This window comes from Emys orbicularis, chromosome 5 (genome assembly GCF_028017835.1).
Source record: "Emys orbicularis isolate rEmyOrb1 chromosome 5, rEmyOrb1.hap1, whole genome shotgun sequence".
Lineage (NCBI taxonomy): Eukaryota > Metazoa > Chordata > Testudines > Emydidae > Emys > Emys orbicularis.
In genome coordinates this window covers 113040631-113066625 of record NC_088687.1, presented here as the reverse complement: position 1 = coordinate 113066625, position 25995 = coordinate 113040631, and the positions used below count along the sequence as shown (strand labels likewise).

Here is a 25995-nt window from a genome sequence, read left to right as displayed (position 1 = left end):
AGCGAATGCAGTGGAAGCAGGGGAAAGGTCATAGATCAGCACACTGGAGGACTAGGGCCTAAATAGTTAATCGAGTTGATGTTCTGTCAATACTAATAACATTATATATATATATATATATATAACTTTGTCTCACTGATGAGTTTTACAAATGTTAACTAATCCTTGAACAATTGGTAAATAGTACAGTAATATTCACACTTTACACATGGAGAAAGTCAGATAATAAGAAACTAAGGAGGTTGTCCTGGACCACACATCAAGTCATCTGTGAATCTGGGATTAGGGATAAAGAGTTCTTGGTTCCCAGACCTGTGCTTTAACCACATAGACCAAATCATCTCCTTCATCAAGGGCAAGGTGTATTTGAAACTAATATTATGCAAGAACTGAGTAGTCAAAACTCAGCTGAAGCAACAACCTTAGGTTTTACATTTGTGAGATATTGATACAGATTCATTCTGGCATGACTATGTATTTTAGATGTAATGAATAATTAATATGTTTTCTTAAACTGAATAAATAAAAGCGATGTTCCCAAAACCATCAAATTCTGTTTGTTTTTCTTCCAAATATTATAAATACCAGCAAGTAAAAGAAATAAGACTTTAGCATCACTACATTGTATATGTTGTTTTGATCATGTAAAAAGTCATTACTGTATTATAACGTCACACTGTGCATAAATACATATTTGGTGTTGTTTAAACTAAAATTTAAGTCAAATATGAATATGGCTATTTGAAGAACGCAAAATAAAATATTACAGATGTATCACTAAAATCTTTAAAGCAATGTGTAAATATTGAAATTAGATACTTTTTCAAAATACAAAGCCACTTCTACTCATTTTGAGTCTAATTTCAACACTTCGACAAAAAAACTGTTCTCCACAAGAGGTAGAGACATAAACCATACCTCTTGTTGGTTTAAAAATTAGTTATAGTATAGATCATGAATATTTTGTTTACTTGTCATCATTTGTGCTACTTATTTACTTTTTGTATCTCTCTCAACTTAGAAACTGAAACTAAACTAGTTAGTTTCAGTTTTGTTTCTCAGGCACCAACATTACATTGTTGATTGGATTCAAAACACTGCAAGGAATGAAAACATTAAAACACTATGTATTTTAATTGAGTATCTTTAGAAATTTTGATTAAAACATTTTCTTGTATTATGCAGGCACTGGTAGCAACCCTGAGATTCTTTCAGTAGGAGATAAAAACCCAACTTCCTTTGAAAATCCCAGTCTCTATTGTTAAGGTTGTACTGAAATTTGCTTTGCAGGATTAAAATCTCTGTATTGGATATTTTACTCTTTGAATTTATTCTCCAGTTTTACATAGTAACTACTTAAAGTAACCTAAAGCTATGGTAGTCTGCAGTGTTTCTTTAACAGTTAATTAGCCTAAGACACTAAAAAAAGTCTTTTTTTTCTTTAATTCTTTTTCATGAATGTAAAATAGAAATCTGAGCAATAACAAGATCACAGATATTGAAGAAGGAGCATTTGAAGGAGCATCTGGTGTGAATGAACTGTTGCTCACCAGTAACCGTTTGGAGACTATTCGACACAAGATGTTTAAAGGACTAGAAAGTCTCAAAACATTGTAAGTCTACTAATTGGGTGTCTTTCTTCCCGCTCTGTGCCAGATCTCTTAGACTCGAAGTAAATTCCTACGTTTTTTGTAACCTTCATTTTGACGAAAAAACTATGGGATATGGAAGCATATCCTAGCTCTTACTTTCATTTTACACTAAGCTTTTCCACTCAGTGTGAATTCATTAACTTTGGGCCTGATCTAGTTGAAATTCATTTCTGTGTCTACTTGTCTACAAAAACTGTACATGCCTACTGAACTATGCAGCAGCTGAGGCTGCTCCTGATTCTGTGAGCAGATGGAAATAACCATCTCCTCTGTAGCCATGGAAATTATACATTCTGCACTGCCACATCCTTAGAATAGAATTTTTGATTCTGTCCATGCTAATTGTTGTTGGGAATTACACCAGAGGAAGGAGATAGATTCAGTGGATGCTGAAATGTGGGATGAGGGTCTTTCCCGAACGATTCAATGTCAGTTAGCCAGAGATGATGATTCAGTGGGCTCTAGCTTGAAGTTATTATTATGTTCTTACCTAGTCTTCTTTGCTCCCTGGGTAACTCCTCAACTCAGCCACAGAACTGTGTTTTTGTTCTGGGGCTTCTCTTGCACGCTAAACTTTCTAATCAACGGCTCAGTCCTCTGCGGAGGCAACAGCTGCAGTCTTCTGGGCTCTGCAGCAAAGAAGGATGCAGATATTTTTGGATACATTGTACCTAGGATTTTAAATTTTAAATAAATTAGCTTTATTTTTATTTCAAACTCTTGACATTGTTAGTTGCTGTTCTTATGAATCTAGGTAGGAAAAATAATTCTAGGGTTTATTGACAAACAGGCACAAGAAGAGCAAAACTTGAAACTGCATTGATCCTATAATATTCCTTAGAGAAATCTATTTTTAGGAAGGTTGTTTTTGTTTTTAAGATTCTAAACTTTCTACTTGTTGTTAGAACAGTGGTGCCCAAACTTTTCCTCTTGCACTCCCCTTCCTAGTAATGGAATTTGTCTCCCCATCACCCCTGGGCCATGGAGCCAGGGCTGGGGCCAGGAGCAGGACCAGAGCAGAGCTGAAGGCAGAGTGGAGTTGGGTGGCGCTCCCTCTCTTCCCTCACCCATGGGGTTGCCCAGGCTCCTCCGTGCCTCCTGGATGTTACTCCATGCCCCCCTAGGGGGCGTACCCCACAGTTTTGGGACCACTAGGTCAGATTCACACTGGTTTCTGTTAATTGAGATTTGTTGAGCAAGTTAAGAGTGCTTTCTGCAATTTAGTTTACATATGTTAATGAACAGAAATATGGACTGTGAAATGCCATCAGAATATATAAAAATTGTAACAAATAACTATGTAAATGTTTAATTTGTAGAAGTAGTTGTCTTATAGCAAAGAGAAAGCTGTCACAGTTCTCAACTGGTATCTTCACATGAGTTGTAAAGTTACTGAAATATTCACATAGCTAAAACACTAAAATTATAGTGAGTTTTCATTATAATAAAGGTGTCTTCAAAAATATGCCTCAGTTTAGTTTTTCTGTTGCCCTGCAAATAATACACTCTCTCTCTCTCTCTCTCTCTCTGTATATCTATTTATATATATATATATATATATATATATATATATATATATATATATATATATATATATATATATATATATATATATATATATATATAGTGACAGACCCAGACCAGTGGGGTACAGGAGTCTGGTAGAGGGCAAATATACTGGTCACTGGATGAGTAGTTAGTTTTCTGTTCCCTGAGTGACCAGAGCAGGGGCTGTACTAGAGTAATCAGGAACCTGCTAGAACCAGTTAAGGCAGGCAGGCTAATTAGGACACCTGGAGCCAATTAAGAAGAAGCTTCTAGAATCAATTAAGGCAGGCTAATCAAGGCACCTGGGTTTTAAAAAGGAGCTCACTTCAGTTTGTGGTGCGAGTGTGAGGAGCTGGGAGCAAGAGGTGCAAGGAGCTGAGAGTGAGAGGGTATGCTGCTGGAGGACTGAGGAGCACAAGCGTTATCAGACACCAGGAGGAAGGTCCTGTGGTGAGAATAAAGAAGGTGTTTGGAGGAGGCCATGGGGAAGTAGCCCAGGGAGTTGTAGCTGTCATGCAGCTGTTACAGGAGGCACTATAGACAGCTGCAGTCCACAGGGCCCTGGGCTGGAACACGGAGTAGAGGGCGGGCCCGGGTTCCCCCCAAACCTCCCAATTGACCTGGACTGTGGGTTCTTCCAGAGGGGAAGGTCTCTGGGCTGTTCCCCAACCCACATGGTGAATCTCTGCGGCAAGAAAATCCGCCAATAAGCGCAGGACCCACCAAGATAGAGGAGGAACTTTGTCACTATATATATATATATATATATATATATATATATATATATATATATATATATATATATATATATATATATATATATATGATCTAATTATACTTCATTTTTTGTAATATTTAACTATATTGAATACCAAAATGGTTAATGTGCAAGAAAATCTTCATACATTAGATGTAGTATATGATTAAATTTAATAAATGGTATCTAAGCGTAATAAAACCTAGAAAGATGTTTAGATAAAATGGTTCTATTGGACCTTCCCTAAAGTAATAAATGTTAATCCTTTCTTTTTCAGAATGCTAAGGAGCAATCGCATAAGCTGTATAGGCAATGATAGTTTCACAGGACTGAGTTCTGTCCGTTTGCTCTCCTTATATGACAACCAAATTACTACAGTTGCTCCAGGTGCCTTTGATACTCTCCATTCACTCTCTACATTGTAAGTTACATTATATTTTTAGATTATCCAGGACTTGAAGCCACTCACGTGTTTATGACATTTGCATTTATATTTTCTCTGTATAATTTTGCAGTGTACATTAATATTCCACTAAAGAAAAATACAACAGTAAGAGTTGCAGAAAGTCTGTGTCCTGGGCCATCTTGAAGCACATATTCAAATGTAAATACAGACATTGTCCTTAAACACTTAGTGATGTGTTCCTTGACACAGACAGTAATTTCTTGAATGTCTTGGGACTGATATTATTTAATACTTTTCAATTATGGCCTTGGCACAAAAAGTAGAAAAGTACTAATGAAATTTGCTGATGACAGAAAGTTTAGAGGCATTGTCAATACAGAGGAGGATCAGAATATCATACAGGAAGAATTGGATGACCTAGAGGACTAGAGTAATAGAAATAGATTGAAATGTAATAGTATGAAGTGCAGTGGCATGCACTTAAGAACTAATAACAAGAATTTCTGCTATAAACTGTTAATCAGTTGGAAACAACAGAGAAAGAGAAAGATCTGGCTGTATTAGTCAATCACAGGAAGAATATAAGCCACAAGTGCGATGTGTCTGTTTAAAAAAGTAGCAGCAGTAGCAAATGTGATCCTTATATGCATTTCCAGTAGAGTTAGGAAGTATTAATGCCATTGCACAAGGCACTGGTAAGACCTCATCTTGAATACTATGTACAATTCTGGTCACCCGTATTCAAGAAAGATGAATTCAGACTGGAACAGATGCAGAGAAGGGCTACTAGGATGATCAGGGGAATGCAGGACCTCTCGTGTGAGTGGAGACTAAACGAGCTTGTCTTTTTGCCTTGCAAAACAAAGGCTAACTGAGAGTCTATGATGGCTCTCTATAAATATTTAGAGAGGCACAGGTGTGGGGGGGTAAACAGGGTAAAATGTATATAAAGGGGCATGAACCAATATAGACTGAGGATTATAAGAAGGTTTCTAACCATGAGACGAGTGAGGTTCTGGAGCAGCCTTGTAAAAGGAGTAGAGGGGACAAGCTAACTAGTTTTAAGATGGAGCTTGATAAATTTGTGAATGAAATTATATGACAGGATTGCCCGCAATAGCAGGGGACTCGACTCAGTGACCCAGAGGGTCCCTTCCAGGTCCTGTGTTCCTTTGTTTACACCAAGGTTTTTAGAAGAAGAAGTTCGCCATGATTGCCAAGTTCCACTGGTTGGACCAGTTGTGGAAGCCCTATTATGACATGGCCATTGGCATTCTTCACACTGTGGTGTTCAACTTTTTGAAACTGCAGTTCATGTATAGTCTAAATCCTACCTTGGAACTTAATTCAGACTTGCTGTATGATGGAGCGTTAATCTACAGTCCAATTTTCTGTGAAAAGAAATGGCTGTATTAGAAATAATACATTTTCAAAGGGTTGTCTGCCTTCAAATCTTTTTTTAATTCAGTGGGAGGAAAAGAAGGAAAAGGGGGAAGAAGAGAAGAAAAAAAAGTGCCTGTTTAAGGAAGTCAGGTTACCAAAGAAGTAATTACTGTGGGAAGCATCGCTCAGTAAAGTACTTAATCCTCTTTCCACATAAAATGAGACACTTTACAGCTAGTGACTAATTTGTGCATATTAAAGATGACATGTTTCTAAATAATGGAATTGTCAATAGGTTTGTGGTAAAGTGAGGAGATGCCAAAAGTACTCAGACTTGTAGAAGTAAATTCATTTTTATAACTGGCATGTAATCAATTTAGCTGTCAGTTTAGATGAGAAACTTATTCTCTGGAGCAAATAAAAGATGGAGCAAATTTGAGATGACAAATTAATGAAATAGCTGTTATCAGGTTAAAGCTAATAATATAAAGTAATCAGCTTTCATCTCTATATTAAGTTACTGCTTTATCAGTGCAGAGTAGTTTGACAGCAAGTCAGATCTCTGACAGATTTAAATTATTTCTAAGTGAACTATATCAAGATTCACTGCCCAAATTCTAAATTGCTGCTCTCAGCTTTGGTTTGCATATGGAATTGTTTGCGGAATTTCATTTAGGTTTAACTTCTTGAAAATACACATTGTATTTTTTAAAATGAAAACAAAGTTACATCATTGAAACTAAATTATGTATTATTTGCATGTGGTTCTCAGAAACCTGCTGGCCAATCCTTTCAACTGTAACTGCCACCTGGCGTGGCTGGGAGATTGGCTGAGGAAGAAACGCATTGTAACTGGAAACCCTCGCTGTCAGAAACCCTACTTCCTAAAAGAGATTCCCATCCAGGATGTGGCAATTCAAGATTTTACTTGTGATGATGGTAAGAAATACATATTGGATCTGTCAGAGTAGTGTAGTTCTGCAGCTCTCATACATATAAACATGCCATAGATTAGGTGGTCCATATTACAGGCACTCTTTTTTTAATTTAATAAATGTTCACTGTGATCCAAATTGAACTCCTGTATAATCATGTCTATTCTAGAAGCAGAACACACACAATTTGAGATGATTAAAAAGCATGCAACTGTTCATATACATCGGTCAACAAGCCTTTTGAAAATAACAGTGCAATACTGTAAATTGGTATTTTGAGGTAAAGTGGAGACTGAGATAATTGGACCAAAAACAGTTGTACAAATGAAAATGTTTTCAAACATTGACACTTGAATTCAATACTTTCTTTCAGGCTAAATATTCAAATATTATATTACTATTGCTCAGTCTGCCTGTTACTTATTGATTTTTTTTTTATATTTCTCTGCAAATATTTGAATAATCTGCTACTCGCCTCTCTTACATCCCAATCCTTCTAATTCCAAGGTTAATTATATGTTTGCTGATACTCAAATGTATAACTTTTCCCTAATAAATAATATGCTGTCTTTATTTACTTTAAATTATTGTAATTTTTTAGAAATCAGTGTATATATTACTTTATCATATTGTGTTTAGGAATTGTGACCTTACTTTAATGAGGCTTTTTCTAAAGAATATGACTCATAGATACTAAAACAGTGTTATACTAAATAAATAATATAATTTGAAATGTAGTTAAAAGTGATAACTTAATGATTTCCATCCATAGAGCTACTGCAGTGCAGAAGCTTCATGTCTGTTAAGTGGAATTAAATACAGTATGTTAAATTCTGGCCAATTCTTAAGTGCTCTCTGCAGAGCAAAGCTTTATTTATCTGTTTCTTTCACTAACCAGGGAATGATGACAACAGTTGCTCTCCATTGTCTCGCTGTCCCGCAGAATGTACTTGCCTAGATACTGTGGTTCGCTGCAGCAACAAAGGTCTTAAGGTTTTGCCCAAAGGCATCCCAAAAGATGTAACTGAACTGTAAGTAGCACAAGTTCTTCCTTTTCTTAAATGCCAAGTTCAGAGTCATAGTGTCTGATTCAAGAATGAGAGGCAGAGTAAGTAGGGCAAAATGAAGAAATGACATTTATCAATCAGCTGCAGTTTGAGACTTTATCACTTGTTAGATACTAAGACCTGTAAGTCAACCAAGGAAATCTTAATAAAAAGAATTTAATAACAAAAAAGTCCTATTTATAATGGTAAAAGGGCCCATATAATTATGAATTATTCTAGTATTCCTAGAAATTCTAGTATTCTTATGATTAGCTAAGTTTTTTTTAATATAGTAGCTAGAGATCTGTGAGTGCACATTTAGGGTACATTTTTTTGCTTACAGAGAGAATGTCACATTGAATTTTCATTGTCCAACATGGAAGAAATGCAGAAAGTAAATAACATAAATAGCATCAAGACAATTAGCTATTTAAAATTCTAATCGTTTTAATAGTCTAAGGAATTTTTAGTGACATATTTAAGGAAAAGAGTAATTTTTAATAAATGAATTTCAATCAGTTCTCCAGTGGAGGCTTGGTTATTGGAAAAATAGTAAAGATTGTGAATATTGTAAAGCAGATTTGCAGAAATGTCCTCTAAAATTGTACCTACGATCTTGGGTATTTATTTTCCAACTTCAAGTCTTTAGATTCCCAAGGAGTTGGTAATTCTATTCATAGATATAATTTGTGGGTACAGATTGGTTTTGCAGATAGCCAGCTACTCAGTTTTTAATGTGCAAATGCTCTATGTATATGCACTTCAATGATTTTTGAGGCAACGCAAATTTTATACACAAAAGAATGTAAAATTTCAGAAACAAATTTAGAAAATGGGTTATGACTTCTTTGAAACTTCATCTTATATGTTTTGAGATTTAAAGAAACATCCAGAAAAACTCAACAATAATAAATACCTTTTAATATTTCGTCATCTCCTCTTATTACAAATAGTTGCAGTTAATCATTAAACACACAGGAAGGCTTTGAAGTATCTTCCGTCCACTCTGTTTAATATTTAAAATAATTAATGTAAATATTTGCTTTGGAAGGCATCTTAAGTGTGCACTTTAACACTTTAATAGCTTCCTTGTTTTACAACTACAATTATTCAGAAGTTTCTAAAACATCCGTCAGTAGTTTGATGGTAAAAACAGGATACTATAACAAATGCATCTGTCATTCCCAAAGAGAAGCTAGTGAGAATTCCTACTGACATTCTAGTAAAGAAAATGATCACCTATGCTATCAGCGTTTTTAAGAAGTACCTTAATTAAACAAAGTTGCTGCCTGATAGATACAATTTGACCTACATTTAGGAGCAATGACTTGTAAAATTGTACATATAAAGAGATTTATATGGACTGCAACACCTTTTGTGACTGATAAGTCCTTTACATGCAGTTTTGTGCACCTAAGTTAGTGTCCAAAGTGTGCATGCAGCTCACTGTATTTTTTTTTAAAAAACGAGAAAACGAAGGAGTTGGTTTTCTGCTTGCAGTTGCATCCTGATCAGTTCTTCTTGTTCATTAAAATGCATACACGTTCTAACATGTGATCTCCTGTATGTTATTGTCCTAATATTTCCTTCATTCAAACAAGTAATGGTTTTTGCAACCAAGAAGAAAATTTATAACTGGTGAAAGCTTATTTTTAATGATACAGATAAAATAATAAATTGTTAACGTTTTCTTCTAACCTCATTGATTTTATCACGATATACAGTACCTTACTCCTTCAAGAAAGTTTTTAAAATTATCTTTGTTTTTAACCTCTTAATAAAGTGTTAAAAAATTCATTTCCTGCCATATATGTAGTATCTTTGATGTATATGTGTAAAATTGTTCAGAAGTAAATATCAAAGTTGGCAAAATACAATAACAACAGGTCTGTGGATGTGGAAGAAGGCAATACAAATGGGCTAGACACCATATACCTGGACAGAGGCTGCAAAAAAAATCTGCTGTGCACCCTCAGCTAGATCCATTAGGTCCTCAAAGTACCACATATGGCCAACCTATAATCTCCTCCATCACACATAGCTTGCTAGTCAGAGGAGAAATGAAGGAAGGTCAGTGTCACAATGCTGGGTTACCTACAGCCCAGTATCAGTTACCTGTGCCCAATAAGTTTCTCATTTAGAAATTTTATCTTGTGCTCTCCTCACCAGGAGCAGGGATCCCTTCCCCTGGTAAGTACGGTAGATGTTCTTTGAAGATCGCTGCAGAAATCCCCATTCACCACAGCTACACTCCAAACTGAATTAACAAACTTGTAATTTATTATTTACAATTAAAATCTGTGAATGAACTCTGGAAGTGCTGCCCAGTGTCCTTGTCAAGCCCAGGAAAATCTTCTGGTTTCCTGTTCATAAGCCAGGGAGTCTGATATTCTCCCAGTCTGGTCTCACTGCAACCCTCTCAGCAGCCCAGACCTCTACATCCCTGATGGACCAGTCTCTGGAAATTGGAGAGACCTTTTTTGGCAACTTCAGCCAGCCTGACCAAAATTAGCTCGAGCTAGCAAGTCTCCACTCTCCCTCCTCCAGTGGTCCTTCTCCCACTGCTGACATTCAAACCAACATTCTGGGATGGCCTCCAGCAACCCAATAAGCCCTCAGAGTCCTTAGGTTTCAAACCACTATTTCACGTCCAACATATTTTGCCTCCCATGTGCTCATACTTAACATAATATAAACCTAACACATTCCCTAATCTTCTCCACAGTCCCAAATAAACCAAAATGAAAATTCCAACATTTTATCATCTCTAATGCTCTGTAAAGCAATAAACAAAGTATAATTGCATACCCCTCCATTATAAGCAACTTAAAATATGGGAGCTCCTCAATTATTATGTGAAAGCAATTACAATTGTTAACAAGTTTATTTAGCTAAATGTAGATAAATATCCATCTAGACACATATCCATATCTGTGGTAATCTCTGTGTAACACATGAGATGCTGAATCACAATAGCTGTCAAAGTTGGACCTGCTAGATATAGACAACAGGAATGAGGTTTTATATTCACAGCCATCAAAGCTGTGTGAACCTGGGCCCAGTCACCAACCAACCCATTTGGCAAGCTATCTGAATCACCGGTGCATGTCCCATCAGGATTCTTTGCTTCTGACCTAAATCAACTGAGGCTGTCTGCAGCACTCCTGTGTTCCCATTCCTGCTTTTTGGAGGGTGTTTTCCCCTTGTGGTCTTTGATTCTCCTTCACCAGCTGTAGTGTTAGCAACTGCTCAGAGGATTTGGGATCCATCACTTATGTGCCTAACAAGTCTGGTACTCCAGCCGGTCATGGTATTCATATGATTGCAGGTATGACATAATAGGTTTACTATTAGAGCTGGGGCCAGAAGCAGCTACCTCAGCAAACTCATTCACCATTTTTGTCCAACATTAGATTTGTATTATTGATGTGTAGCTATACCCACTATGAAGGACCAGATTGGGATAATAATGTCGCTTGTAGCTGTCAAGTTCTGTTTCTATTTACGGTAGCATAAAATCCAGTGAGCCACATTAAAATGACTTGTATAAGCCTGATGTGCTCTTTACTTCACAAGATACATCTGGCTCTTAGGCAGTTGATCCCATCTATTCCCCAGCCATCATGTCATCCTGATGTTGAAGAAGGTAAAACTATAAGCAACTGCGGTAGTAAGCTGAAACTTTGTGTATTCACATGTACTTTTAAAGCACCTGTCTCAACCTTATTTATTACTTTACTCCTAACTATTGTCTTGCTGGAAGGTATTGATCTTTTAATTAGATGAATAATACTTCATTATTTTATTTTTCTGTTGTAGTTATTTGGATGGAAACCAGTTTACCCTTGTTCCCAAGGAACTTTCTAACTACAAACATTTAACACTTATGTAAGTAACTTTAGAGCATCTTTTTGTGTGGGATTGATCAAAAAGCTGCTCTTCCATTTAATGAAAGTTACAAGCAAAACATAAAATGTAACCAACCTTTTAACAAATATAGCCCCAAGGCACATTTTATAAATGGGATATTTTTAGTCCAGTGATCACAACACATTTTATTGCAAGGTAAATAGGCAGGAATTATAGTAAACCTGAAAAGATTGTGAAACTCTCACAAATATGCATTAGAGTATGACAGCTTCAGTACATTGTCACATAGACATACATTATTAGCCTCAATAAAGGCATGAAATTATTTCAATTACAGAGAAAAGATTTTGTAGTTTGTTTGAAACACATAATGCTACATCTCTACAATTGGGTAGAGTGCCACAATTGATGGTCTAGTGGTTGGAGAAGAGAATTTAGTCAAGACGCTTCATTTTTATTCCTAGCTCTGCTGCTGACTCACTGTGCGATTTTGATCAAACTTCTTGAACAAAAAGCTCTTTATGCCTCAGTTGATGCCTTTGCAAACTGTCATAAGTTCCATTGAATTCAGTGGATTAGCTGGGGATAAACCTCGTAATGTTTTGAAGTACCTTGTGGCATAGGAGCAACCAGAAATTAAAAATTAGGGCAACAAAATGGCTGCCAGTTTTCTTGCTCCTTTTGTATGCCTTATTCTAGACTAAATGGTCCATTCTTGAAATTTAGAAAATGCATCTCATTTTCACAAAATTTCCAAATAGCATCAGCAATTGCACTATTCTCAAATGTATGCAATCTAGGCCTGTATGGAGTGTTTGTGGATTTGTGCAACAAGAGGTGTATGAGACCTACCTTGCAGTATACAGGCCTGTAAAGAGCATGCATGTTGGTTACTGTTTGCTGTAGTGATAAGCACTCCTCCGTCATATTGGCCCACAAAGAGGGTGTCTGAAGGTTTGATTGTTTGGAGTAGTGATGATCAATCCTGTACTGTATACTGTGCGGGAATGGTGTCCCTAGCCGCTGTTTTCCAGAAGCTGGGAATGAGTGACAGGGGATGGACCACTTGATGATTACCTGTTCTGTTCATTCCCTCTGGGGCACTGGGCATTGGCCCCTGTCAGAAGACAGGATACTGGGCTAGATGGACCCTTGGTCTGACCCAGTAGGGCCATTCTTATATTCTTATCTTCTTATGTGTATGTAAGGTTGAATGCTCATAAAACAAATGCAAATTACAATATCAGATTTATTGTAACTAGTCATTCAGGCTGGTATTTCAATAAATAATGTTGATAGAGTACAAATGCAAAGCATAAGCAGCAAAATTGTTCAGTAAATGATCAGCAGTATAAGTACATTAATATTTTGAAATTCTGGGTAGATATTTGCAAAAGTAGAAAGCCATGTATTACATTTTTGGACAATCTCTCTTGGTATTGAAAGATTATCTGTAAATTCCTCTCTTTCCCTGTATACATTAAAAAGGATCCAGATGATTCAGGTATTCTTGTTTCATAGACACGTGTTAGGTATGTTTTTAACCTTCATAGACAGGAAATGGATAACTGTGTCAACTTACCATAAATGTGCCCAGGTCAATCATCATTCCAGTAGCATCATGACTTACAGCTTAAGTTTCCATTTCTTCCTGAGTTACAGAGTTCCTGTACAGCATTAAACAATACACAAATGGAGTAATGAACATATATCATAGAATATCAGGGTTGGAAGGAACCTCAGGAGGTCATCTAGTCCAACCCCCTGCTCAAAGCAGGACCAATTCCCAACTAAATCATCCCAGCCAGGGCTTTGTCAAGCCTGACCTTAAAAACCTCTAAGGAAGGAGATTCCACTACCTCCCTAGGTAACCCATTCCAGTGCTTCACCAACCTCCTAGTGAAAAAGTTTTTCCTAATATCCAACCTAAACCTCCCCTGCTGCAACTTGAGACCATTACTCCTTGTTCTGTCATCTGGTACCACTGAGAACAGTCTAGATCCATCCTCTTTGGAACCCCCTTTCAGGTAGTTGAAAGCAGTTATCAAATCCGCCCTCATTTTTCTCTTCTGCAGACTAAACAATCCCAGTTCCCTCAGCCTCTCCTCATAAGTCATGTGCTCCAGCCCCCTAATCATTTTTGTTGCCCTCTGCTGGACTCTTTTCAATTTTTCCACATCCTTCTTGTAGTGTGGGGACCAAAACTGGACACAGATGACGCCTTACCAATGTCAAATAGAGGGGAACGATCACGTCCCTTGACCTGCTGGCAATGCCCCTACTTATACAGCCCAAAATGCCGTTAGCCTTCTTGGCAACAAGGGCACACTGTTGACTCATATCCAGCTTCTTGTCCACTGTAACCCCTAGGTCCTTTTCTGCAGAACTGCTGCCTAGCCATTCGGTCCCTAGTCTGTAGCAGTGCATGGGATTCTTCCGTCCTAAGTGCAGGACTCTGCACTTGTCCTTGTTGAACCTCATCAGGTTTCTTTTGGCTCAATCCTCCAATTTGTCTAGGTCCCTCTGTATCCTATCCCTACCCTCCAGCGTATCTACCACTCCTCCCAATTTAGTGTCATCTGCAAACTTGCTGAGAGTGCAGTCCACGCCATCCTCCAGATCATTAATGAAGATATTAAACAAAACCGGTCCCAGGACCGACCCTTGAGGCACTCTGCTTGATACCGGCTGCCAACTAGACATGGAGCCATTGATCACTACCCATTGAGCCCGACGATCTAGCCAGCTTTCTATCCACCTTATAGTCCATTCATTCAGCCCATACTTCTTTAACTTGCTGGCAAGAATACTGTGGGAGACTGTATCAAAAGCTTTGCTAAAGTCAAGGAATAACACATCCACTGCTTTCCCCTCATCCACAGACCCAGTTATCTCCTCATAGAAGGCAATTAGGTTAGTCAGGCATGCCTTGCCCTTAGTGAATCCATGCTGACTGTTCCTGATCACTTTCCTCTCCTCGAAGTGCTTCCGAATTGATTCCTTGAGGACCTGCTCCATGATTTTTCCAGGGACTGAGGTGAGGCTGACTGGCCTGTAGTTCCCCAGATCCTCCTCCTTCCCTTTTTTAAAGATGGGCACTACATTAGCCTTTTTCCAGTCATCCGGGACCTCCCCGATGGCCATGAATTTTCAAAGATAATGGCCAATGGCTCTGCAATCACATCTGCCAACTCCTTTAGCACCCTCGGATGCAGCGCATCCGGCCCCATGGATTTGTGCTCATCCAGCTTTTCTAAATAGTCCCGAACCACTTCTTTCTCCACAGAGGGCTGGTCACCTCCTCCCCATACTGTGCTGCCCAGTGCAGCAGTCTGGGAGCTGACCTTGTTCGTGAGGACAGAGGCAAAAAAAAAAAAAGCATTGAGTACATTAGCTTTTTCCACATCCTCTGTCACTAGGTAGCCTCCCTCATTCAATAAGGGGTCCACACTTTCCTTGACTTTCTTCTTGTTGCTAACATACCTGAAGAAACCCTTCCTGTTACTCTTAACATCTCTTGCTAGCTGCAACTCCAAGTGTGATTTGGCCTTCCTGATTTCACTCCTGCATGCCTGAGCAATATTTTTGTACTCCCTGGTCATTTGTCCAATCTTCCACTTCTTGTAAGCTTCTTTTTTGTGTTTAAGATCAGCAAGGATTTCCCTGTTAAGCTAAGCTGGTCGCCTGCCATATTTACTATTCTTTCTATACATTGCGATGGTTTGTTCCTGCAACCTCAATAAGGATTCTTTAAAATACAGCCAGCTCTCCTGGACTCCTTTGCCCCTCATGTTGTTCTCCCAGGGGATCCTGCCCATCAGTATATGGGACCCATTACTGAATTATTTGAGTTGCTCACAATCTTTATTGTATTTATCCTCACAACACTGCTGTGAAGTAGGGAAGTATTATTTATCCCCATTTGACATATGGGGAAATAGAGGCACAAGAGACTGAAGGCTTGTCTACACAGTTGACAAGGTAGATCCTACTGGCACGCTTTAACATAGTGCTGTTTGGAACACTACTATGTTAATCTCTAACGTGCAGCAGCAGGGTCAACACAGACCAATTAATGCGCAACATGTTAGTGTGCCTTAGAAATCACACCTCCATAAATGCATTACCCCACCATGTAGACAAACCCTTAGTAACATACCCAAGGTCACACAGTAGGGAATTGAATCTGGGTCTTCTGTGTCCCAGGCCAATACCCTACCTCTGGACCATCCTCCTTCTCTTCTTTTCTCTTTCTGGTACAAATAGATTATGCTCCATTGCACTTGGCTGACATGTTGATGGGTACATTGTAGGTTTGTCTTCTTAGGTTCTCTAATGGCAAATTCTGATGAAGAAGCCTGTTGCACACCATTTCTGCCATTTCTTATTCAATAATAGTGCTAGACAATCACAACTAAAATATTAAGACCCCTCAGAAGCTAATGCCAAAGAATACTCTAAAGAACAATAATGAAATAACCAAGATAAACAAAGCTAAGAGACGGTAGAACAACAGTAGGAGAAAGTAGAAACAACTACAGCTTCTCTCAGCATGATTCATTTCCAAACTTTCCCCACCAAGCACAGTGCTCTTCAAAGCTTCTTTCTCCAAACACCAGCCTTCTTAAATTTAAATTAAAAAAAAAAAAAGACTTCATTCATTAGAATATGGAGCGGCGACAAGGACTTCAAAACTTTCACCCATGTAGACCCAAGATTTCACATGTTATAGGAGCATTGGAACCCAGGCACAAGTTTGTTTTTTTTTGGGGGGGGGGGGGAGGGGACTTGTTTTAAAATAGTTGTACCTATGCTTTGAGATCTCCAGATTAAGGGTGTCAGGTAATACTTATTCATATTCCATTAGGGAGGTAGCTAGAAAGATTCCCACTTAAAATTATCTACCTACATTCCCAGTTCACCTGCTAGTTTCATTTTACCACTGTAAGATTATAGTCTTAGTAAAGGAGCATGATGGACACTGGCATTGTATAAGAATGCAAGACACTGAATTGCTTGGCCTTTTATCCCTTGAAATGAGAATACTTTTCATTTATCAATGTACGCTCTTGCTTGGCTTGTACGTGGCATGTGACAATAAAAGGCGTTATTTAAAATATCAATATTAATAACAATACTACCTCTACTAATAAAAATAATGTGCTATTTCAGTTCTAGAGTATGGTGTTTCAGAATTTGTGCAGTCATTTTAAGGACTGAATTTCTGAATTTATTTTTTATAGAGATTTAAGTAACAACAGAATCAGCACTCTTTCTAACCAGAGCTTCAGCAACATGACTCAGCTGCTCACCTTGTAAGTTTAAATGTATAACAATGAATGTTTGAAAACATTAGTGTTTATTGTCTTGAAAAGAAAAGGCAACCCGTTAATATTAAAACTTGCTTGATTTGGAGGCTGTAAGATAACTGTTTCCTAACTGGCTATGAGTGCAAAAGGTACATTTGATCATGCTCTGCATTGTATGTATTTGTTTGTTTGTTTACTTGTTTGTTATTTTATATGCTTTCAGAATTCTTAGTTACAACCGTCTGAGGTGTATCCCTGCACGGACATTTGATGGGTTGAAATCACTTAGGTTACTGTAAGTAGTTATTTTATTTTGAAAAAACTTATTTTATGTAACAACAAACTTGGAAACCCATAAGGAATTAATAAATCTTCAACCCCAATAAGTACTTGAGGAAAAAATAAAGAACAAAGAATCACAAAATATTAATTTGCTGCATTTTTTATTATATAATTAAGTATAAATAAATGCTGTCATAGGTCATACAAAGAGTGTACATTGTAACCTTTTCTGTTCTACTTCTTGTTTCTTTGTCTCTTATGTCATGTTCTAGCTTGTAAGATTCACTTGTGTATGTCTAAAAATGTTATTTGTATGTGACATAGGAATGGTGTCTCTCAAACTATATGGTGTTATTATTCTAAGTATCTTTTCTTTTCCATTAGATTTTAAATGTGTTTTAGCATTTCCTTAATAAATTTCTTACTTTCTTTCACTTAACTTTGGGTGCTTTTCCAACTCAGAACTTGATGGACAATTGATGATGAATAAAATATTCTGTGATTTAGCCCAGTTTCTTTTAACAAACAGACTGCTATTGTAATCTTATTTGTGTGTTACTTGAAGTTATTTAAATGTTTGGTGCACACAAATCTCAGTCTGTGGGTAGCTGCCTGTATTCCTTCAAGTATTTGCTGTTCAGTAGCTGAGCTGTATGATTGGTCACCTGAATTACTAAATTTTGATCTCTGACAAGGGGGCATAAATCTTATTATGAACTAATTTTATTTGGGGCTGGTTCTGAAGGCAGCAAAACTTGTGGATGGGGCCCATATTGGTAGTGTCCACCATAGTGGGCCAGAGAGTCCTGCACATGCTCATTCCTCATGGGAGAAAGCTAAGCTGAGCCTATTTGTTGACTCTCAGTACAATGGCCAGATTCTGGATGCTGATCTTTTTGACCATGTGAGCGGTGCAAAGCAGCCAAAAATCCAGTTTAACCATCTGCTAATGAATTCCTCTCGCTTATGGAGGCACAGAGCCATCACTGGTATTCTATACCCAGTTCACATCCTGACTTCTAGTTGGACATGCCCAGGGCCTTTGGATGTGTAGTTAGAGTTCTGGGACGACTTTAACTTCTAGACATGAATGTTGCCAGGCACTGCTAGTTTTTGGAGCTGCCTGTCTCTATCAGATATGAGGGAATGGCATTGGGATACAGAATATTTCAAGCCACAAGTTCATTTTCCTTGCTTCTGCTGCCCTTACCTGGGGCGCCTCTAGGATTTTACTCTTGGATGCTCCTACTGCCTCACTGGAGATTTCCTCCAGGACCTTTCCTCCCCTTCCATTATGGCCTCCTTCCCAGTTGCTGATGCCCCCCCCCCACCTGCCTCCTTCATGCTGCCTGCTATTTTTTGTTTAAATAAAATAAATAAATATAAAATATATGGAGATATACCTATCTCATAGAACTGGAAGGGACCCCGAAATGTCATTGAGTCCAGCCCCCTGCCTTCACTAGCAGGACCAAGTACTGATTTTTTCCCCAGATCCCTAAGTGGCCCTCTCAAGGATTGAGCTCATAACCCTGGGTTTAGCAGGCCAATGCTCAAACCACTAAGCTATCCTTCCCTGCCCAAGGTAAGGTTTCCACTCTTACCTTGCAGTTATCCTGGCCCTATTTACATTCCCTGTGACTCAGTGTCCCTTTCCCTCCCATTTCATCCCCTCCTTACACTAATGTATCCCTGTCCCTATTTGTTGCTGCTCTTCTCCCAGCAGATTCCGCCTTCCACCTTCCTCTCTAGCTTATGCTCCAAACTAGGGTTGTCGATTAATCGCAATTAACTCAAAAAATGAATCGTGATTAAAAAAATTAATCACAATTAATTGCAGTTTTAATTGCACCGTTAAACAATAGAATAACAATTGAAATTTATTAAATATTTTGGATGTTTTTCTACATTTTCAAATAATGTTGATTTTAATTAAAACACAGAATACAAAGTGTACAGTGCTCACTTTATTTTATTATTTTTATTACAAATATTTGCACTGTAGAAATGATAAACAAAAGAAATAGTATTTTTCAATTCTCCTAATACATGTACTCTAGTGCAGTCTCTTTATCATGAAAGTGCAACTTACAAATGTAGATTTTTTTTTTTTACATAACTGCACTCAAAAACAAAACAATGTAAAACTTTAGGGCCCACAAGTCCACTCAGACCTACTTCTTGTTCAGCCAATCGCTAAGACCAACCAGTTTATTTACATTTACAGGAGATTATGCTGCCCACTTCTTATTTACAATGTCACCTGAAAGTAAGAACAGGCGTTCAGATGGCACTTCTGTAGCCAGCGTTGCAAGATATTTACGTGCCAGATATGCTAAACATTCGTATACCCCTTCATGCTTCAGCCACCATTCCAGAGGACATGTTTCCATGCTGATGATGCTCGTTAAAAAAATAATGCATTAATTAAATTTGTGACTGAACTCCTTGGGGGAGAATTGTATGTCTCCTGCTCTGTTTTACCCTCATTCTGCTATATATTTCGTGTTATGGCAGTCTCGGATGATGACCCAGCACATGTTGTTCATTTTAAAAACACTTTCACTGCAGATTTGACAAAATGCAAAGAAGGTACCAATATGAGATTTCTAAAAATAGCTACAGCATTGGTTTAAGAATCTAAAGTGCCTTTCAAAATCTGAGAGGGATGAGCATGTGGAGCATGCTTTCAGAAATCCTAAAACATCAACACTCCAGTGCGGAAAGTACAGAACCCGAACCACCAAAAAAGAAATTCAATCTCAGATTATGAAAATGAACGTGCGTCTGTCCGCACTGCTTTGGATCATTATCAAGCAGAACGTCATCAGCATGGACTCATGTCCTCTGGAATGGTAGTTGAAGCATGAAGTGACATATGAATCCTTAGTGTATCTGGCACGTAAATATCTTGCAATACTGGCTACAACAGTGCCATGTGAATGCCTGATCTCACTTTCAGATGACATTTTAAACAAGAAGCGGGCAGCATTATCTCCTGCAAATGTAAACAAACGTGTTTGTCTGAGCGATTGGCTAAACAAGAAGCAAGACTGAGTGGACTTGTAGGCTCTAAAGTTTTACATTGTTTTATTTTTGAATGCAGGTTTTTTTGTACCTATTTCTACATTTGTAAGTTCAGCTTTCATGATAAAGAACACTGTGCACTTTGTATTCTGTGTTGTAATTGAAATCAATATATTTGAAAATGTAGAAAACATCCAAAAATATTTAAAGGTTATTCTATTATTGTTTAACAGCACGATTAATTGCACAATTAATCACGATTAATTTTTTTAATCGCTTGACAGCCCTACTCCAAACCAGTCCATGTGTTTCTCTCTCCCCTGTTTAGCTATCTTGTCCCTATCTTCCTTTCTTCCTGAAAAAATATCTCTGCACACCCACCCTCTGGCCATCACTGCACCAACCCAGCCAGACTAAACATCTTTTGTCTTGCCTGTGTGAACAGAAAAGGACATACTGTGAATGGCAAGGGACAATGAGGATGGAGAGATATAACTGGATGTTTAGTCACATACTAGCTACTTCATTAAATCTATAAACAGGATAAAATGTTAAGGCAACATGTGCTGGCAGTGGTGAAAGGAGGTAGGCGTTAGCCACCCAAGCTATCACCAGTTGTACCCCTTTTGATGTTCAAACCTGGAGCATGCTCTAATTCCAGATTCATTCAGTCACTTATTCACTCTATCCAAGGCCCTAACAGAGCCTGTATTGTATTATTCGGTAGTCTACTACAACCGAGAGCAGCCTGCTATGTAGAAAGACATCATGCCATGTAAGAGTGCTTTAGGCTTACCTGCAAGTGCCAACACATGCTTCCTAGGAAAGATGGTGACTAATTCACAACAAAGGCAGCTCAACCCAGGCATTAGACTGGGAGTGTCGAGGAGAAGGAGATGAAAATCTTCCAAGCGCTGCAGACAAAATGAGACCTACCCATGTCGGTCACCAAAATGAGACATTGCTCACAGAAAATTGAATACATGTTCAAATTATTTGAGAAGCTCTCTGAGCGCCACTAGGCTCCTTGAGTTTGGCTTCCCCTATGTGGAAGTTCAGTATTCTTAAGGGATCTGCTAGGTTCCTGAAGTTTGGCTCCTTCTTAACTGGAGGGGGGAAAATGGCCAAATGCAACCCACTTTTGGCACCAAAATGAGAGGCCATTCACAGTAAATTGTGCTGTTCTGTGGTCCTCCCTCTTCTTTCTTACATGAGGAATGAAGTAATTTAAATGTTATCATTAATATCACTAGGTTCTGAGTTATCACTACCTGATCTGAATGGAGCAGTTCACACCTCTGAGCTATTGTTCTCATCTCTGTATCATATTATTCACATTTGAGGATTTTTTCACAACCACAACAGCTAGAGTTTTACTGGGGATTTCTTTGTTTGTTTTTGTTTGTTAATGAAAGCTGAGATTCTGGAGAACAAGATAATAGCTTCAGAGGTGTGTCTTTACCAGCGGTTTCCAAATCTGGACTCAGCTCCTTCCTTTTGACCTCTGTTAGGTCAAAAGAGCCAGATATTGGAGGTCCACCCCTTGGACCTCCAATAACTACCCGACTGAACGGAGTCTGATTCTCTGCTGCCAGGACCTACCCCCCAAAATTGTGATCCTGTCAAGCCAATAATATTGAAAAAGAATAAGAAACTCCAGGCTGATTCAGAAAAAAGTATCATACAAAGCAACCACATAATTCCATAAGAACCCGTGCCAGAACCCTGCACAATTGTCCAGGTCTATAGGTATCCATCTCATTAGTTTTAAATCATTGCATTACGCAAATGCTTCAGCCTAGCTGACTCACATAAACAGCTGCCACCACAGTATTTGTGAAACCCAAAACTTAACATATGAACTGCAGCTCTGTTAATATCCACCACCAATAAATACAAAGATGGGGAAGGGAGGGTAGGAAATTGATTTTTGCAATGCAGCAAGCAAAGTGGTAAGTGGTATTCTATTTGTCGAGGCCACAATCCCAGGAAGCCAATTCAGGCACTTTGACTTATTAATGGGAGCCTCTCTGTCAAGAAGGGGTGCTCAGCTGACTGGTGCTGCAGTGCTGCCTGGGTATACCCTTCCTTCCTGACCTTACCCTGCATTTCAGTACTCAAGGCCAGTGTACTCTATTGCCATATTAAAGAACCATGCTTCAGCCTACACAACTACCAGGGCTGAATGACAATTCCCTACTACAGTTATAATTAGAGCGGGACAGAGAGGAAGCGTAGTCTAGGTCTTGTGGTGCTAGCCTGAGACCCAGGTTCAATTCCCAGCAGCATCACAGACTTCCTGTGATCTTTGGCAAGTTGTTTAGCTTTGGTGTGTCTCAGTTCCCCATCTGGAAAGTGGAGATAATAGTACGTCCCTCCCTTACAGGGTTGTTGTGAGAATAGATACATAGATCTATGCAGATGCTATCATCACATGGGCCACATTAGGTACCTTAGAAAGAATTTTCTGTTGACATTTTTTTATGGAAACGACTTCTTTCTAAATTTATTTTTTTTTTCAGGAAAATATTAATTTCTTTTGAAATTTGTTGGTTTTTCAACAAGCTGAAAATCAAAATTTCCATTTTCAGTTTACTGAAAAATTTCCAGTTATTCCACTGGGGAAAGGATGAGCAGAGGGATTTTTTTTTCCAGTTTACAGTTTGTTGAAAAAATTTAAATTTTCCTGCACAAGTTACCCTTTTTAAAAAGCCCTAGTTATATGTTGGTTGGTTGTTTTTTATGTCCACACAGGCAAGTTAAAAACCATGTTATAACATGGTTGAACCAGATGTTTCAAACCTAGAGTTACTTTTGTAGCGAGCATACAGGGCTTTAGTTAGCTGCTGGATTTTGTTTTTTGTTTCATATTTTATAAAAACACCTCATACAATTTTAATCATAAGCCTGGGTATGTGTAGATATATGTGGAATGAAAGCTTATATAGATAGGGAGGGGAAACCCTCTTGGGTAGGTCTGCACAGGTATGACTGAACCAGCCCTGTGTTTTTCATCAATAAAGAATTTCATTTTATGATTATATTAATATCAGTTACAGACTCACAATTGGTTTTCATGAACCTTTGTTGCATGTGTGTTCAGTGAATGCATGCAAAAAGCAAATAAAGAGCACAAACACAATCAGTGAAATTCTAATTAAACAATAAAACCGTTTAAATTTTTAGTCCGAATTCAGAACAAAAACATGAGAGGCAGGCAGGTGGTCTTGGGAAGGCTGCGAATGCACAGGAACTGAAATTGAATGTGAAACAGAATCAAGTTTGTAAAATCACAAGCCTGCAAATTTAAACTGCTGAGGTCCATGCATCTATAGTTGTTGAAAAATAACACAAGGCAAGTTCACTTGTGCTTCCACAGAAAAAATACCTATTTTGGTTATTTTCTTTTCCTTAGGTCTTTACATGGCAATGATATTTCTGTTGTTCCTGAAGGAGCTTTTAATGATCTTTCAGCATTATCACATCTGTGAGTATTCAGTCATATATTTTTTACTTACATGTATGTTGACCTCATGCCTGGATCAGCATTTAATGGAAAGACTTTTTTCTAGAGTAACGTTGTGCTATTTTGCTCAGTTTTCTGTGAGCTACAAAGAGCAAAGGTGAATTGGAACCATTGGAGTTTAGAGGAAGATACTGAATCTGAGCCTTGCAAGGGAGGAGAGGATATATTACTGCATACAAGTGTACCTGAGTTTGACATTGTTGAACAGATGCAGTTTTTAAGTGTCTTTATATATGGAGTCATCTGTTTTTGTTTTGCTGTAAGCAACTAATGGTCTAGCTTTGTGCTCAGACATATTCAGCATCTGGGAATGTCTCAGAAATTTGAAAGGGTACTGATTAATTTTGGTGTCATCCTTATTTATAATTCATTCAAATGCTGCTATCAGGATGACACATGGGCATGAAGACAGATGAAACCGACACGAGGAACTGGAAAGGAGTAGGAGATGGAGGTTATGAAAGAAGAGTGAAAGGAATTTCTTGTGTACATGCAAAGTAAAATGACAAAGTGGCTTCTTTATCTTGTACTTTAATCCTCTGAGTTTTTGTCTTCCCCTTCCCTGATTCCAAGATGGCAGCCATACGTATCTTTGCTCGTGCTCTTTGGAAGCATTTTAAAAACATGGATGATCAATTAAGTTTGACCCTCTCCTTACCCCCGCCCCCACAAAAAAGTTGTTTGCCTGTTGTATTGGCAATCATGTTAGACTTCCCTATATTTTGATTTTTGAGTAGAGTAATTCCCCACATCTCAGCTCTACCTGGTGGCATTTTTGTGCCATCTCGTGGTGACATAGCATTGTGTGACAGTGTCAGCAGACAGAGCATACTTCTGCTTTTTTGGAGAGGTGACTGCTTTATGCACTTCAGCTATTTCCCCCATGGGTTCTAGGTAGGAGAAAGTTCTATCACGTTCTTCCCAGGAGTGCCGCCAGCTTTTCTGCCGCCCTAGGCGGTGGAAGGTCCCGCCCCGAAATGCCGCCCCCCACAGAGGCGGCGGAAGGTCCCGCCGCTGAAATACAGCTGCGGTCGCCGCCCCCCAAATTGTAGCGCCCTAGGCGACCATCTAGGTCACCTAATGGGTTGCACCGGCCCTGGTTCTTCCTCTTGTTCTCTTCCTAACAGGGGATATTTCTCTCCTGAAAGCATCACCCTTCTCTTGAGAAGGCAGAGAGCACTTTCTCTCTCTCATGGGTGGAGAACCATTTCCAATTTTTCTCTGGAACAATGGTAGGGAGGGAGGATACCTCTCATATATGTAACATGGGAGTAAGGAGTTTAAAAGTATCTATAGAACTGGATCTGTTTGTTTTTTATTGCTCCCCGTTCAGCCTGATTGAGTGAGTGGGTTCGTCAGAGTAAATCACAGAAGTGCTTCCTGCTTGGTCAGGCAGAATGAGGAGCATTTCTGCAGTCTTCATTCTGTTCATGGTATTTGAGCCATGCTCTGATCATTTTTCCTGGGATTATCTCACTTTCTCAGAAGGTCCAGTGGTGTGAGATCAGGATGTGGGACAGTCTCAAGGGCCGTAGAATACTGAAGGCATTTCTAGGACTGCCTATTGAAATGCTGGACACATGACAGATTTTTTTCTTTAAACCAGTGGCATAGCTTCATTTCATAGCAGCACAGTGGGAACCGGGGGTACATTACTGTTATAAAGTGACACACTGTATATATCCTCTCCATTAACCACAAAACAGTTTGCTCCTGCCTAAGCGAGTTGTAAGAACATTTGTGCTCTCTGCTAGGAAAACGTTGACTGTTAAAGAAGACACTTTATAAATTGAGTAATTCAGAAAATCTTTTAAAATATTTGAAACAATAAAATGTGCTCAAATTTCTTTATTACAAAAAATAAAATTTTAACAGTTACATCCAGCTGAATTCAAGATAAATGGGCTTTCTATAGGGCCCACGGAGGGGATAATGATTCAATGGAACTTGCTAAAATGTTGCATTACTTCAGATTGTTAGTGGCAGAGTTCTGTCCCTCCCCAGGAGCAGGTCTTTTAGGCCTGTCTCTACTGACTGCTACTGATGCCATAAACACTGAGCTGACTCGGGGAATCTCCTTACATAATCATGTAGAGGAGCTCTCTGATGAGATCAGTAATGATAGGTCTATATTCATTGGCAGAGCTCCAAAGAGAAAATAATAAATTGCAGTTTTGTGGGGAGAAAGGTAAAAGCATATGATTTATGCAGGGCATGCAGCCTTGAACTGGAAGAGGGAAGTATATTTTTTTAA

The 25995-nt window shown here is 38.5% G+C and overlaps 1 protein-coding gene across 1 annotated transcript in view; it reads left to right on the top strand.

Moving 5' to 3' along the window:
- Window positions 1-25995, top strand: part of SLIT2 (slit guidance ligand 2) — a 419446-nt gene that overhangs the window by 336952 nt on the left and 56499 nt on the right. Inside the window, exons 17-24 of the mRNA XM_065405536.1 lie at window positions 1470-1613; window positions 4235-4378; window positions 6519-6685; window positions 7580-7712; window positions 11547-11615; window positions 16841-16912; window positions 17130-17201; window positions 23631-23702. Coding sequence (XP_065261608.1) covers window positions 1470-1613; window positions 4235-4378; window positions 6519-6685; window positions 7580-7712; window positions 11547-11615; window positions 16841-16912; window positions 17130-17201; window positions 23631-23702 — 873 coding nt within the window. The remainder of the gene's footprint in view (window positions 1-1469; window positions 1614-4234; window positions 4379-6518; window positions 6686-7579; window positions 7713-11546; window positions 11616-16840; window positions 16913-17129; window positions 17202-23630; window positions 23703-25995) is intronic.